The sequence below is a fragment of the Glandiceps talaboti genome, chromosome 10 (assembly GCF_964340395.1).
Source record: "Glandiceps talaboti chromosome 10, keGlaTala1.1, whole genome shotgun sequence".
Classification (NCBI taxonomy): domain Eukaryota; kingdom Metazoa; phylum Hemichordata; class Enteropneusta; family Spengelidae; genus Glandiceps; species Glandiceps talaboti.
Window position 1 is genome coordinate 11,403,213 of NC_135558.1, and position 17,280 is coordinate 11,420,492.

Below are 17,280 nucleotides of genomic sequence, written 5' to 3' on the forward strand. Positions count from 1 at the left end.
TCACCAAGGGGCAGTGGCGTAGCTGCAATAATTGTAGCGTTAGTTTTGATTCTGAGTTGGGTTTTTTCTGGTTTTATGACGTTCGTTTTGAGCTTGAACTAACTCCGGAACAAAAAAAAGCTCAAAAATAGAGAAAAAGAAAACAGAAAAATCAAAAACCAGTGCTACAATTATTGCAGCTAGCTAGCAGTGGCGTAGGCCACAGGCACTTGTTACCCAAGATATGTCTCAGAATACAATAAAATGTTGATAATATCGATAATATAGACGTATTTAGCCAACTTTATATGAAAGGGGTAAAAATTATACTTGCTTCTGTGATCGCGGAAGTTCACTCACCGCGAAAGAAGAGACTTCGCGGTGAGTGAACTTGCGCGCTCACAGAAACAATTGTAATTTTACCCCTTTCATATAAAGTTGGCTAGATAAGACAATATTATCGATACTATCAACATTTTATTGTATTCTGATAGAAAGATTGTGATACGTATCTAGGGGAAACAAAATTAATGTGTGTGGCGTTCTCGGAACGCATATTTTTTTCCAGAGCTATTGTATAGTTTGAGGATCAAATCATGACCAACTGTGATTGTGAATCTCGTTGTGAATAATCTGACTATTACACATTTCAAAATTGATTAAACGAGTAAAATAGCTGTATCAAGCCTTGAGATGAGCTCGCGGATATGCAGGCAAGCCATACAGCGAAGTAAAGGGAATCCCGTGGAATACCCCTCTGACGTCATGAAGTGCTACATTTTCAGCTCAAAGCAGTTCATTCTGGTGAGGTTGGAAAATAGTATTAGATGATCTCATTCACTGACCATTCTAATTTTAATACAATTATATCTAAGATTTTACATTTAAAAATAAAATATTTTAAATATTGATTTATCTAGTGTGACTTACCTGCAAAATTACGTAGCGCGATACCAAAAATAATACGATTGATATTACATTGCATTATGGGTAAACTTCGCCTTAGCAACAATCACAAGCAAGCGGTAACCTCGTCAATTTGCTCGTGTGAATAAGCAGGGATTTCAGAAAGAAAATACCATTTTTGAAAAGCCTAAGATGACTACAACCCGTATTTCAGCACATCTACCACCAGATATTGACGTAACCAAGGCGCCACTGGCGTACGGCGATCGTGCACTTCCCCGACTGGTGAGTGTGACCGACTGTAAACAACACCATTGTCAAATGCAAGCGTGATATCTCAATGTTTGAAACGTATTGTGGTTTTAAATCACTTTGGTAACTTCTCTCTGTTGAAGTATTTTCCAAATTCCACAAAATTGCTAATTCAAATGTTACAAATGTATACGTGTAACCATAGATTTACACGTAGAAACAGTGTTAATACACCATCGTTACTTCGTGGACACTATGTATATGATATCAATGGTTTACCTCAACCTGGTTTAGAATAGCAGTATCATGTATTAATGTAGTCGGACGCACTGTTTAAAAATGTACTTGCTACTCCAACTACTGTATCTGAGAACCGGCAGAACAGAGACACTACAGTAATACTAGCCAACTGGCAGGATTAGGTTTAGCGTAAAGACAGTTTTTCTCTGTTTGGAAAGTGTTATTATTTATTACTATATCACATGAGCCAGTACTTCATTGGATCATGGATGTATTACATCCGTGATTAGATTTAGAGTAACGGTCAGTTGATGTGACCATGGATATTCTTCTAATACATCCAGGAGGTGTCAGTGATCAGGGGGTAGGCTACCACTTCATATTAGCAACTCAGTAGCTGTACTACAAAATAAATACTGTCTGTTTATTGATTTAACTTGTAGTACTGATTGTAGCTTTGTTATTATTTACAATACTTTTTTATTCTTATTTTTATATACTCTATTTTGTGTGATTCAACATTTTTCGTCGTTTTACTCGTTTATTCTCTTATGGAGTTTACAAAGAAAAAAACAAAGCGGAGTATCGAGAGCAATGGAGCGAAACCACTACTGTTACTGCAGTCAGCAACTCACAAGTGTGTGTGTGTGTGTGTGGAGAGAGAGAGGGGGGTAATCTTGTTTTATTTTATTTTTTCCTGTAGGTCTAATAATAGTTGAGAATAAATGTGTACAGTGACTAAAAAATTCTGTAAGGCACCGCTGTAATTTTAACCTAGTAAAAAGTTTGGGTTCTCTCAGCATTGCTGAATCTTTTGTTTCATTGCATTCACTGATTTATTTTGATTTAATCATTTCAAACATTATGGTGTTTTTGTTTACAGAATCGTGAATTAAAAGATGAAGAACTGATTACAAGGCAGAGAGCATTGAGAACACTGTGTGATTATCTCCATGACCCTGAACATATAGCAGAATCCCTTAGAGTTGGTAAGTTAATAAAAAACAATTGAAACATATAATAAAGTCAGTAAGCTGGGTCAGTTGTCTCTGAGGTTGTCCATACACCCAGTCAGTTCACACTTTACCAGTGGTCTTTGATATGATGAAAGTTTGGTTCAAAATTTGGTTTGATATTTTTGATATTTTTTTTTAAATAGTTTTTTTCACTAAATGTTATGCATGTTACTACAGTTCTATACTTGTATACATATAGATATGAGTGTGAGTGTCAAATGACAAGCCAAATCGACATTTGAGGTGTTGACACAGAGCAGTCTTTGCATGCATAGTTAGCATTCATTTCTCAACCATGTAGTGACAGCACAGTTGTTGCCTTTATGTTTATACAGGGCCAGAATAACAATGAAAACAAATACAACTGCGCTGAAACAGATCCTTGATCTAAATTTTGCAATTATTTTTCTGCAACAATGTTCACAGAATACTCTTCTCACATTTCATGATGCTAACAATTGCCATTGGTTTATAAACTTGTATGTGAAATAACCTCAGACCACTAAACAGTGGTATGAGAAATAACAAACATATCAACATCCAAATTTTTACACCCATGCAGATGCCTAGATTGAAAGATCAGCTGTTGAGGGCGCTCTTCTCATCCCTTTTCTACACAGGGGATGATAAGGATGCTCCCAGTGATGTATTTTTCTGTCTAGCAGATGCTCTGAAGTCAAGAATTGAGTTAATCTATGAAATAGAGATAAATTTTCATTTCTTCCACTAGGTGTTGCTGAAAGTCTAAAGGCATTACTACCAGATAAAGATGGCACAGTCAGACAGAAGACAACAGAAGTACTTTACATTTTAGCTGGTAAGTATAGTACTTATTGTACAGTATTATGGTATTGGGTTCCAGCAATGAAGTATGACCAAACTATTTAGTTCTCAATAAGTCTTGTTGGAGATCTTGTGAAATATGCAACTATGCCTAGCAACAATCGTTGTCAAACATGTGATCGCAGTCAAGCTTTCACCGTGGCCATGTGCAATGATATTCAGAACAATAGTGTTGCTAAGCGTCTGACACTTTCAGCTTGACCACCCTCATGAGTAGTTTGTCCAAAAGCACACATTTTTATGAACTTTTCTGAATTTAGAAATGTTCGACTTTGTTAGAATTTTAATCTGTTAATCTGTGATGGAAATGTATGTATGTCATAGGCCATATATAGCAAATGTGAGACATGAAATGATTCATGTAGCAATTGACCTAGCTGTAGGGGGAGGAGGGAGGGGATGGGGGGTCCTGTCCCCTGAATATACCCTTAAACTGTTTCTGTCACTAATGGCATTAATTTGTTCTATCAAATCACACACAATTAAAGAGGTCAATATTTCTTTCCAAAATTTAATGATAAAAATGTCTTTCAATTGTGATAAAGACAAAACTAAACAAAATATAATCACAAAAGTGATGTCATATCATGCAATACATCTTGGACCCAGAAAACCAAGTATTGAACATTTGACTCCTATTCTACCTTACCAGCAGTGTGACTTAGGATATAATTATATACTCTGATAAATATACCTATGCTAAGTTTTCAAAGGGTTCATTTACAAATATTTCATCAAATATTGTTTTACATTGACTTTGTACTTACAAACTTTTTATTTATCTTTATGACAGGTCATAATGTTGGTCGTGAAGCATTCTTGGACTTTGAGATTATTCTACCATTATCTAAACTCTTTGATGATGAATTAGACATTGTCAGAAAGAACACACATATGGCCATGGAGATGGTGTGTGAAATGCCATTGGGTGCTGCCGGTGTGGTAGAGGCAGGACTTATCCCAAAACTAGTCAACAAACTTAGGACAGAACTAGAAGAAATAAAGGTGAATAGTTATTTATTTTTAAGATTTTATATGATGTTACAAATTGTCAACAAAACTGCAAATATGTTGCGTAGGTTTCCATAATTTCTTCCATGCGTCAAATGCAGTTAAAGGCCCATGTCGGTTTAAGTTTAAAACTTGAGTGACCAAGAGAATAATAAACAGCTGTCTGGCAGAGGTATAGAAAACGTTGATCCAGAGCAAAGCGTCTGTATTATTCTGATTGGCTCCAGTCTCCACTGATACGATAACACAGTTACACTAATTTAAATATGAGAACCTAGGACTTTAAAACATTGGGTTTGAGAAAGCCTTGTTACAACCAATGCTAGATTTTACCTTGCAGTTTTTAATACAGGAATACATACATACTAGACACATTTCACTTCTGTATGAGACTAAAACAGTTACAGGCGTTACAATCAGGAGCCATCACCATATTTACAATTTCATCATCTTGTTATTTTACAGGAATACATACTAGATACACTTCACTTCTGTATGAGAGTTGAACAGTTACAGGCGTTACAATCAGGGGCCATGGAAGTATTTACAGATTTATTAAAACACGAATCTAAAGTGATTCGAGCTAAAGCAGCTAGAGATATCATGGATCTTAGGTAAGAAGTGACGCACCATTTGATAACTACAATAGTTTTGTAGAGTTTTTTTATTTTTTTTTTTAGAATTATGATGATAAAGAGGTACATATTGATTGTCTCACAGTTCCTCTATGATAGAAGGACTTTAATTATGATTTTGGTGTTGAATTTCACCCAGTACATATGACCCCCACCACACACTATGAATTTGACAAACAATGTCAGTGTAGTATAATTTTGTGTTTAACTAATTACTAGGTTTAATGTTATTTCTTGAATAGTGTACCACTTGAAGGTAAAAAGAGAGCATGTGAAGTAAATGCTTTGCCACCATTGGTTGGTTTACTCAAAGATGAAGAGGCAGATGTACGTTGTAAGGCTGCAGGGGCAATAATGACGTAAGTGTACATTGATACAATATTGTGTCTTGTTTTTTTTCATCATGGGTATATGTATGTGTGTCACCTGTGTGTGTGTGTGTGTGTATGTATGTATGTATGTATATATACGTATGTATGTACAATGTATGTATGTATGTATGTATGTATGTATATATGTACAATGTATGTATGTATGTATGTATGTATGCATGTACATACGTACATACATATGTATGTATGTATGATACAAGTTTGATATATAACTATAAGCCTTGTGTAGGGAAATTATTTAGAACAAACCACAGAACTTGTGTAAGGTGTAATTTTGTAATTGTAGGTTTACAATACTGTTTCTAATACTGACTCTACATGGCCTTAATTTTAAATGAGTCGAGGTAAGAGGTGTCTAAGGAATGAACAATAATGACTTTCCATGTTGTGTTTTATTTACAGGATAACCATTACCACACAGGGCAAATACCAAGCCATTGAAGCCGCTGCCATATCAAATCTTGTAATGTTAGTTAATGATGAAACTAGTGAAGTCAGATTAAATGCACTTAAAGTAAGTACTAGACTTAGATTTGTCATTGTGGATGTTCCTTATCACTCACAAGAACAGAGGAAGTGATAAAGATCATAATGTCTGTATCTGTATCTGTATCTGTATCTGTATCTGTATCAAGGTAGGATAAAAAACTAAATTGTAGATTTACAAAATTGATTTACTTGGATCTGTTTTGTACCCCTAAATACAAATGTTTTATAAAACATGTCAAATTAAAAAATGGAAGAATTTTCACTGTAGTAAATGCATGCCGCTAAAAGAAAGCAAAGTTTCAACAAAAGAAACAGTGTTTCCTCACTACATACTGGCTTTGCATTCATAGTACTACATACTGATATGAAATTTGTTGTACTGTCTGAAACAATTTTCAATTTTGGCCAATTTAGTTAGAAGGGGTGCGGGGGTCTGAGGCCTAACTGAAAGAATTTAGTTTTTTATCCTACCTTGAACTATTGACCTTGCCCCTTAGTCAAGCTGGAAAGAAGCTTTGAAAATACAAGTTTATTTGGTATCAGAATGTGAAAGGGCCATGGAGTCATTGTTTTGTAAAGCATTACATGCGATGGTCATGTTGTATTGCACAAATTCAAGGAACTATGGTTAGTTAGTGTTGTAAGTCCATTTATCAACTTTTCCTACAGGCAATAACAACATTATCAGAAGCACCGCAAGGAAGGGCAGCACTCTTAAAACATGTGGAATTGGTAAGTATGTGCATGTAATTAGCATATATTTAGCATCTCATTAACATATACTTACCACATACCTCTAGCATGTATATGTACAATACTGATTGCTGTGCAATGACCATCATTTCATATGTTTGTTCTAGCATGTTGTTTCTGTTTGTTTTACATTCTCTGTTACAGTCTCACAAGTGTGTCTCTAATTTGGCATGCCATCAATAGTGCTATTTCAAAATGTTTTGCCACCGCTGGCTGTAAGTAGGTCAGTGCCACTTCCTCTTTGTGGTTATGATAGATCTCGTTTGCGATAGCATGTGCAGTGGGATACAGTACGTGATCTTGTATAAGTTTCTGTCTTCAAAAAACATATACCTTATAATAAAAAAATATATACCTTATAATAAAAAAATATATACCTTATATGTAGAGATATTTTAGTTACATTCAGAGTTTAAACACGAAATAATCTTGAGCAATATTGCGACGACAGTCAGGCAGTCAACTTAGTCTTCCAAAAGTACTTTAACTGGATCACTTACCACAGCACAGGCTATCACAAATGTGATCAATTACAACTGAAAAACAGATGTGACCGCGACCTATGTAGCATGAGTGCACTGTCAGCAGCAAAACATTTCAACATAGCACTATTTCTAAACATAACATACCAAACTTTGGTATTCCCTTATCCCTTAGCCTATATGGTGACTTACAATGAAATCAAATTTCTCATCATTTGGACACACAACAACAACAACAACAAAAATGTGTTTTTTCAATGGAGGGCACAGAGATTCTTGCACAAAATTAAACGGAGAAATAATGTACATATAAGCTGTCTTTTAGATCTAACGTTTCTAAACCCACACACATTTAAACAACTAAAATGAAAAATTTTAAGTTTTGCATTATGAGAACCTCAATCTTCACAAATAGGCAAGCACTCCACATTTTGGGGTCACCAACCAGAAATGAAATCAAACTGATCTTTATGTATATTCATTGTAAAGGGCATTCATGGCTATGTAGAGGTTGGATAATGAGATGTTATACCCCAATATTTTTCTTCCTTCAGCCAAGGAAACTACTCATGACCTAAGGGGTCTTTGGCACTACTTGTTGATAGATGAGAAGTGACAACCCTTAGGTCACGAGTATTTTCCAGCTGAATGAAGAAAAAATATTGGCGAATAACATAATTACACCAGAGCCAGTAATATCAAAGTAAAATTAGGGAAAGTAATGGCAATTTTGAACGTTTTGACTCATATTTGGAACACAGCAGAACCAGTGACATAGGCGCGTGTTGTCGTGATGTAGAACGACCCACGTATATTTTCCATATTTTTTGTTCTAAATGGATCATGCATGGTATAATTAACTTTGTCCATGTGACACACTCAAAGAGCTGAAAACTTTTAAAAAATCTATGTACACCATGATGATAAGAGTAAGAAAATGGTTGCTAGGTGGAATACTTTCTAATGTGATGATCCTGATTGAAATATAGAATATTTAATGTCAAGTTCATCTTCTTTTTCAAAGTCATAAAGTTGTAAGAATTATTTAATATATGATGTTTGACTTGAGTAGTTCAGTTATGCAATTATTACTCTGAAGTAGTTTATATTACACATTTTTCAAAATAGAAATCACCTTGATCCTAGGTGGTATCTCAGAAATTTTTTTTTTTAGAAATACAAATTAAAAACAGTTTGTTTTTCTTTGTTTAGTAATGCATGCTACAAAGTGTTAATTTATATGAATGCATGGATGTGGCAACAACTTTTTCTAAATCTTCCCCAATTCACAATTATGTGTGTTCTGAATATGATAGAAGAAGAATTCTATAATATATAAAACATTGGAAATTAAAACATGTGGGGATATTTTTTTTACCAAATTAAGTGTGTAGTTGTTTGCATGACAACATGCTGCAAAACAGAACAACCAAGCTACTACATAACAGTGTATTTATAAAATGTACGTACAGTAATATGTAAAGTATTATATAGAGCTTAATACCTATATGTGAAGAATCTAAAACTCACATTTATGTGAAAATAATACTTTTTCTTCGTTCAGCCAAGGAAAACACAAGTGACCTATAAAGGGGCCTTTGTCACTGTTTGTCTAGCGACTTGTATTGACAACTCTGAGGTCATGAGTATTATCCAGCTGAATGAAGAAAATTTTTGGAAAATAACATAATATTATACCAGTGATATCAAAGAAAAATCGGGGAAACTAATGGTAATTTTGAACGTTTTGACTCAGTTAAGTAGACATGCGTTGCCATGACAATGACCAGAGTATAAATTCCATATTTTTTGTTAAACTTGGCTTGTGCATGGTATAATGTATGTTATAATATTTGGTTTACACACATATATCCCCTGTATTCTAATATCTATCTATTTTCACCTTATACTCATGCATGTGCTGAAGAGTTGCGTGAATTTTCTACTTGAGTTACTGATGTGTTTGTGTGTCATTGTACGTTTTCTGCATGCTTTTTTTTCCATGTCTTTCTTTTTCTTAATCTCTCTTTCATCTCTATTGAATGTTTAATGTTAACCACCATTTTTCATGTTACTATTTTTCATATTAACTCCCGTTCATTGCAAAATTGCATTGTGTCTGATTAATGTACATACTGTCTAAACAAGGTGCCACAGGTAAATTTTCCGTCCGTCCGTCTGTTTGTCTGTGTGTGTAACTTACCATATCACCTCTGATAACTTCACTTTAAAATACAGGTCTAACTTCACTATGTCACACACCCCAGGCTTGCAATACACACATCAATTTCTGTACTTCTTTGACTCTTTGAGGTGATAAGGTTGATAATTTCATCATGTTTTACTATTTAAATGTTTGTCATTTGGGAGAGGGTGTGGATATTGTGATCCATTTTGCAGTGATTCTGCAAGTTAGACTTATTCTTCAGAATAAGTGAAGGGCAAAGTTAAAGATTTCTTGTACCCATGAAGTGATGATGTCAAAATGTTTGCTCTCCTGAAGGACGATAAATATTCTAATTACACAAATAGTAAAAACCATAACACAGTGTAAAGATGGTTAACATTGATACCCTCGAATTTGGTTTTATACCTGTATATATTCTCTTCAATGAATGGGTATAAAAAGTGGCTGTATTATATTTATTTGTTTATTACTGAAGTCCTTTTGGATCGAATATTCATCTATCTGTTCCTGTACAATGACATCTTTATTTGTTTGACATCATTAGCTTGTGAGTGGAGGGAAACTTTAACTATGTAAAAACATGTGTTTGCACAATTAGCTGCGTTGTGTTTGGGGATTAGCTGGTAGCTTTGTTGGCGCGCAATGTATGGGTATTTGCTGTAGTAATTAGCCTTGAAATATGCAATATTCTAAGTTTCTGTAGATATTTGATGTTGAGATGACACATCATCATGCAATGAAGCCCATAGACTTAGCTTAGGTTTGACCATATTCTTTGATCAAACGGCCTCCTGATAGTGATGAGCAGCAGTTTCTTGTATATGTGCAATGATACTATCGACAGTAGTTTTGCCATTCTCTATGGTATCGTACAGAAAGTAAAATGCAAACTGCTGATGTCACCTTCCCTGCCCATGAGAATTCTCACCTCTAAAGTTTCAACTGACATGTTAAATTTGGCTTGTTTGCATGTAGTTTGAGTTTAGTTCTCCATGGTAGAATTCCCCATCAAATGGCAAGAATTTAGAACAGACTGCCTGACTGTAGAATAGACACAAATTTGTAGTCATGCTAAGGAGTTAGGTTAGGGATAGGAATAGAGTTAGACCCCCTAACATAAACCTGATTTGTATCACCTTCAATGGGCGGATACTGTTCTACATATGTTCCATGTAAATATCTGCTTGAAGTCAAAGCAAGGATGCAAACTTTTGTGAAAATGTAGTCTAAGTTCATACAATATTAGCCAAATTCAACTTGTGTGTCCGAACCATAGAAATGTATATTTTGCAACATCACGTCTATCATAATTTGAATATTGCATATTGACTTGACAGATTTGCATGCTGCCAACACAGGTGTTGCTGCTTTTTTGAAAAGCGTGCTGATTGGACAAAATAATACATATTCTTGACATGTGTAAGGGTCTAGTAAAGAATGCCTGCTGATTGGTTTACGAATTGTTTTTAAAAAAAGCAAACATGCTGATTGGTTGATAAATTTATTTGATTTACATAAATCGCATAATTATTGATTGGCTTGTAACTGAAAATATCATTTAGATGTTAATTTCTTATTTCTGACGTCAACCTCTTCAGAGTACAAACTTGAGAGAATGAATTCATTTACATATTAGGTCATATTCATAAATTTAACTTTTTCAAACATTTTGCACCTCTGACAAAAGCTATGGTGGATATCTGGTGAAAGCTTTGGTGGGCTATTAATATTTCAAAATGAAGTTAAATTTGTGAACAGAGGCTGAATGTTTGCACAGATGTGCTTTCATCACACGAGGTTGCCAATTGATTTTGAGCCAAATTAGCCAAATGGCTAACATATTTTGAACCCCAGAGGAAACACTGCAGTTATTATTTGAGTACAAATCACAGCAATTCCTCAATCAATCAACCAATCAGTTAGTCTGCTTTGATACATTGTTGCATCAACAAAACATCTTAATTTATGATCACCATATTAATTTTTGAATTGATGTATATTTTCATAACAGATCCAAAAACATATCGATGAAGACAAAAGTGAAGCTGTACAAAAAGCAGCAGAAATTGCAGTCAAAGTCATCACTTGGAAACCATAGAAACTGTTCACATGACAACAACATTCCTGAATTAATGATGAAGAACTGTAAATAGGAGTACTTATAACGAAGACAAAAAAGAAAGGAATTCCTCTAGAATTCAAATTAAACCATGTAGATTATTTTTTCGGTAAAATTGTGCGATATTTTACATATTATCGATACAGTGTTTGAATCCTACATCAATTCCCTCCACACATTTGGATGTTAACTCCCCAGTGTATAAAAATCACCCACTGTATTGCTGTTGGTTTCCCAGCTCTTCTTTGTATATACATATCACATTGTATGTAATGTATTTGATGTTCAGTGAGTCAATGCACAACTAGGATTGCGACAATTTTATCTGTATTTATAAAATTATCAAACCTTCCAAGATTGGAGGTATAAAATAAATTTCTTTCATAACTGTCAAAGTTTGGAGGTATGAATTAAATTACTTTCATATAAATATATATCAAGGAATTCCAAATACTGATGTGTAAGAAAGTGTTAGATTATCACCTAAACTATGAAATACAATGGTTGGTGGTAGTCCATATGTTCTACTTACCTCAAACCATTGCATAATGACTGGCTTGTTATCACCAGGTCTGATTTTAAAAAAAGCAGTATAAGCATGTACTGTTATACTTGTACCAAAAATGGTCAAACAAGGTTGCTGCAGGTTTGGATACGTGTCTCGCTTAGCAAGTCTTTGAAACTTCAGAACTATCAACAGGTTCCATTGGGAGAACAGTGCTAATGCACTGAAATGGTGTCTGTATATGAAAGATTAATAAACAAAGAAAGAGGGGGTGGGTGGGGGGGGGGGGGGGGAATGCCTGGAAAGCTTGTGATCGCCGCTTAAGTCAACCCCTTTAAAGTGTATATTTAGGTCAAATAGGCTATGTATTTTACCTTGTATTTTTGATCTTATATATATAGTTTTGTGAATTGGTATCATTGTATATATGTCAAATTAACCAATTAATGTCTACACCATTGTCTTGTTTTGTGAAGACAGGTGGAAAACGGTCTCATTTTGTTTAAATACTGTATTTGCATATTATTTTGACAATAAACAGATTTTCCCCCAAAAAAGAGTTGTATTTATGTTATTGTGTTGGTATGTAATACATCTAGTTATAGTAATATGTATATTTGTGTACTGAATTGTATAACCCCCACCCATGACATGAATAAAAAAAATCTAAAACTTGCCATGATTAGAGACCGATGTGTGAGGGCGCCCTTCACTGCGTACCATACAGACCTGGGCTGGGATCGGTTGATTTCGGGATAACATACTGAGTCAATATTTTAAATGGGTAGATAGTTAGGGCTCTTTTCACAGTGAAAGCAACTTATTATGTAACAGTTGAAAAATGTCAGTTTCTTTGTATATCCAATAGAAATATGTGCCTATGGCCCACGTAAATCCTACATTAGAAGGTTTAATGCAGAAACATTAAATTTAGAAGGGATTTTTAATAATTTAAGATATATATCTGCGATGGGAAATTATGCAATGAAACACGAATATGAATATAAGGTCCCTGTAGATGGCAGAGCCGCTCATGACTTCAGAAAGTAGGGTACGTAGGTTGAAATTTCATTTTATTTTACATTTAAAAATTTTAAATCACTATGAAGATAAGATTCTCATCAGTCACAATACTTTCATGAGAGTTTGATGAGGTGTAAAAGAAGTAAATGAAGATAATTATATGTGAAGTAAACGAATGCATTATGCGGGTTGTCTAAAAACATTTGCCCAACAATTTTTTGCCGTGCAAAATGAATCAACAGCTGGGGTGAACATAGCTCTGGATGTATATGCTACAATGTTTTGACACATCTTCCCTCTAGTCGAACCTCATAGCATATGCATCCAATTACAGAGAATGAAGCTGTATGACATACACATATATAGTTGGTAGACAGATCAGTCAATCACAGGGAAGATTTCATGATAGATTTTATTCATATCGAGGTGGGTTGTGATGTAATATAAATCTAGATTTGAATACAGAATTGTTGGGTAAATATCCAAGCGAATGTTGGGGGGATATATCCGAAATCAACCAAACAATGGGTTTCAGTTAAGTTCCCAAGATAATCCAAAAAAGACCAAACACATTCATACTATATAATGGAGTCATTACCGAGTAGACTCACTGTTGTTTTGAGTGGAAACAGTTTTCCATGTCCTATCCTGAACACTTCTGTAGGTTGACTGATGCTCTACTGACAAGTGATTGGTGACAAAAGACAGAGTTTAGTTGTCACGTGTTTGTGAGAACCAAAGAGGAAATTGTAATACAATTTTAGATTTGATACGGATTTATTGGGCAAATGTGTAAGGGAGTGTTGGAAGACGTAGTCGAATTCAGTCAAGTGAGGTAAAGTTCCGAGATGACCCAACAATAGAAACTGAAAACATTCACACTTATACTATACAAGTCATACACTTTTTACTTGTTCATTTATTGATCAACATTGCAATTAATACAACATTGCCATCATCATCATCATCATGTGATTTAGAATAAACTGTGATTACAAATTTTTGTTGTAAAGTTGTTCATTATACAAAATTTACACAGACTTTCAAATTCATGAAATCCTGACACCGTACCTTACAACAATGTGACTAAAATATGTTATGTTTGTCGTAAAAGCTGTGCGCTCTACCAAATCTCACAAATTCTAAATTAAAATTACATATGGTATTTTCCCAAGTGAACTAAGTTAAAGGTCTTCACTTTGTATATAATAATACGACAGGATTTAAAGTTTTGTATCAAGAGCTGAAATCTATTATTTTCATACAATAAAAACATAACTCGTGCCACTGCAAAATGCTCTTACTAAAATGGAGATGTTTTTAATTACTCTCTATTGTAAATGTTAGTGCAATATATCTGTATCCTGACAGAGATATTTTATATTTGGTATCTGCCCATCAGTATTGGTGTCTTTGCATATTAGATACTTTGCATTTTGACATAGATACTTTGTATTTTGTATGCATTCTTTGTGTCATTATAAAGATATATTGCACCTTTCTAAAGATACTTTGTAGCTATTTAAGGATACTGGAGCTTTTTTATAGCCACATTGTAGCTATTTATACTGTGTAGCCTTTTAAAGCTACATTGTAGCATTCTATAGATAACACTGTAGCTTGCTACACTCTAGCTATCCAAAGACACTATCTTTTTATTGTTACATTGTAGCTTTCTGAAGACACTTTCTAGTTTAGCATGGGTACTTTGATGTTTTGGTATAGCTACATTGTAGCCTTGTAAAGATACTTTGCCACTTTCTAGTTGAAACAGCATTCCATAGGTACTTGGCAAAACTAACAATGATTTGTATCTTTCTATTGATACATTGTAGCTGTCTAAAGATATCTTGTAGCTATGCCATAGATATCTTAATAATTTTCTCTAAGGATATCTTAGCTGCATTTTCATCAGCAAATGTAAACAAAATTCACAAACACATACATTGAGTACAGAATACTTAGTACACAATTTGTACACAGGCACTTGTTAACAATGTCCACATATGAGTTGGTAGTAGCATTTCAACATAAAACATTAAGAAAATTCTCTACAAGGTTTTGACACAAGTTTCAGCAGTCTGGCCTGCTACCCAGGCAGTCAACACTAAAATCTAAGTTGACGGTACAGCACATTTACAATTTTTTACGACAGTACATATTAAATTGTACAGAATTCAGGTTTGTTGAACTTTTGATACTATTCCTTTTGTAAATCACATAAAAATGTATCAAAAAATTAATACATATAAAATAAAAATCGAAGTCTTTGATTCACATAATTCTAGCTATATGTTGTGATGATTATATATCAGTATACAGATTGTCAGAATATATTATCAAGTGGTAACACCAGTGATTACACATAATGGTACATTGAATTAAGTCGTACAATGTTGACACAGCATTTATTGTGGTGCACAACAACACTAAAAACCACAGTAATAACTGCACTAAATAAGTTGTACAACACTGACACAGTATTTATTATGATACAGGCACCACAATGGCCAGTCTTGTGCTATTAGCTGTAAACACTGACAAGTCTGTGCTGTAAACTACTGTGTTCCTTGGCAAATTAAAAAACATAAAATCCTGTCAATTGCACCTAATACCATTATCAAAAGTAAATCCATAGTAAGTATTGTCTTGGCAAGCACTAGCATGTTATAATGTACTTTGTAAGAACTACAATGTTGGTACATTCATAGCTAGCACTAGTATGTTATAATGTACTTTGTAAGAACTACAATGTTGGTACATTCATTGCAAGCACTAGTGCACTGTGTTAGTACTAGAACTATGGTACTCATTGCTAGCACTACCACATAATAATGCATTAGTGTAAGAACAAGAATGATAGTACATTCATTTCAATGCACTCACTATAATGACAGAATCATTAATTTGCATGTCTATTCACAGACAGTACCATTAATTTGCATGTCTATTCACAGACAGTATCATTAATTTGCATGTCTATTCACAGACAGTATCATTAATTTGCATGTCTATTCCCAGACAGTATCATTAATTTGCATGTCTATTCCCAGACAGTATCATTAATTTGCATGTCTATTCACAGACAGTATCATTAATTTGCATGTCTATTCACGGACACTGCTATCAATTTGCATGTCTATTCACAGACAGTACCATTAATTAGCATGTCTATTCACAGACAGTACCATTAATTTTCATGTCTATTCACAGACAGTATCATTAATTTGCATGTCTATTCACAGACAGCATCATTAATTTGCATGTCTATTCATGGACACCGCTATCAATTTGCATGTCTATTCACAGACTCTACTATTATTTTCACTTCTATTCACAACAGACCCTTGTTAAGTTGAAAGTAACAGGGTCTTGAGGAAACAAGGAACAAAACAGAAGAGATAAGATTTTACGATATCATACTTATATACAACGAGTTGAAGATTCATACCATTTTTGTACTCACTTTCAGTAGAAACAATACCACATCCTCACCGCCTGTTCCTTTTGTCACATCTGGAGTGCTTTATATGCAAATGAATGTACCATTTTACACCTACCACTGCTATGAAGTGCACACCTGCTTTTAGCAAAATACCATTTGACATAATACCTACAATAATTATTACAACTCAAAAAGTATAATACACTCAGAACATCACAAAATATATCAAAACATCTCACTTGAACAGATTTCTATCAACTAAAACTAATACATGTACGAAATATTTGCATAAACTAAAAACAAAACTAGAACTTCTTGCAGTTCTGTCTAGTTAAACTACCATCAGTAATTTTGTCTAAATGCACAATTTTCTACATAAATAAAACTGACACAAAAAATGTTAACAAAAAAAGTCTGGGTTTTGGAAGTTTATGTATCATTCTCATTGGAATATGTCAACATTTATGGAACACACACACAAATAATGAGAGAAAAAAATGGCTGTCATCTCTCAAACTTGGCACAAATGTGTGACCACACTATTTTTATAGTTACCATATTTTTTTTTTCTTCAAAGCTTTCCTTGGTTACAAACAAAGGAAAATACAAGACATAAAAATATTGACACATTTGGTGGATATAACATTGACTGGCCAGAAAAAAAAAACGTTTGTTGATTTTTCACAAATAAAAGTTTCCTGGCATATTTGTGGTTGGACATTTTCCAATCCGTGATACAGGCACCAAGACCAGCAGGTACGTATTCCCAAAAACTATACACATATTTTGGAAAGTTGTTGATGATGATAAAGTGTTACGTTCAATGATCAAAGTTTAAAACTAAGATCACTATTGGAAACATGAGATAAAAACTAAACTCAAAATACCGGATAAAGTTTATACAGCAAAGAAGTAAACACATCTTTTATCTTTGATAACTCCAAATTTTACCAAACTAACGTAACTACAATATGTACATCTAAACATCTATTTGCTAACACT

At 34.0% G+C, this 17,280-nt stretch overlaps 1 protein-coding gene across 1 annotated transcript; it reads left to right on the forward strand.

Annotated features, from left to right (window-relative positions):
• Positions 1 to 974: 974 nt before the first annotated feature.
• On the forward strand, positions 975 to 12,085 carry LOC144440980 (radial spoke head 14 homolog). Its single transcript, XM_078130475.1, has 9 exons — positions 975 to 1,170; positions 2,261 to 2,366; positions 3,124 to 3,210; positions 4,030 to 4,241; positions 4,713 to 4,861; positions 5,125 to 5,241; positions 5,677 to 5,788; positions 6,433 to 6,495; positions 11,198 to 12,085. The coding sequence occupies exons 1-9, from the start codon at positions 1,078 to 1,080 to the stop codon at positions 11,282 to 11,284; spliced, it is 1,026 nt and encodes a 341-aa protein (XP_077986601.1). The 5' UTR covers positions 975 to 1,077; the 3' UTR covers positions 11,285 to 12,085.
• Positions 12,086 to 17,280: the final 5,195 nt, after the last annotated feature.

Coding starts and splice junctions, on each gene's coding strand:
- LOC144440980 (XM_078130475.1), top strand. CDS start 1,078: ATGACTACAACCCGTATTTCAGCACATCTACCACCAGATATTGACGTA. Junction 3,211..4,029: donor AGTACTTTACATTTTAGCTG/GTAAGTATAGTA, acceptor TCTTTATGACAG/GTCATAATGTTGGTCGTGAA. Junction 5,789..6,432: donor TCAGATTAAATGCACTTAAA/GTAAGTACTAGA, acceptor CTTTTCCTACAG/GCAATAACAACATTATCAGA.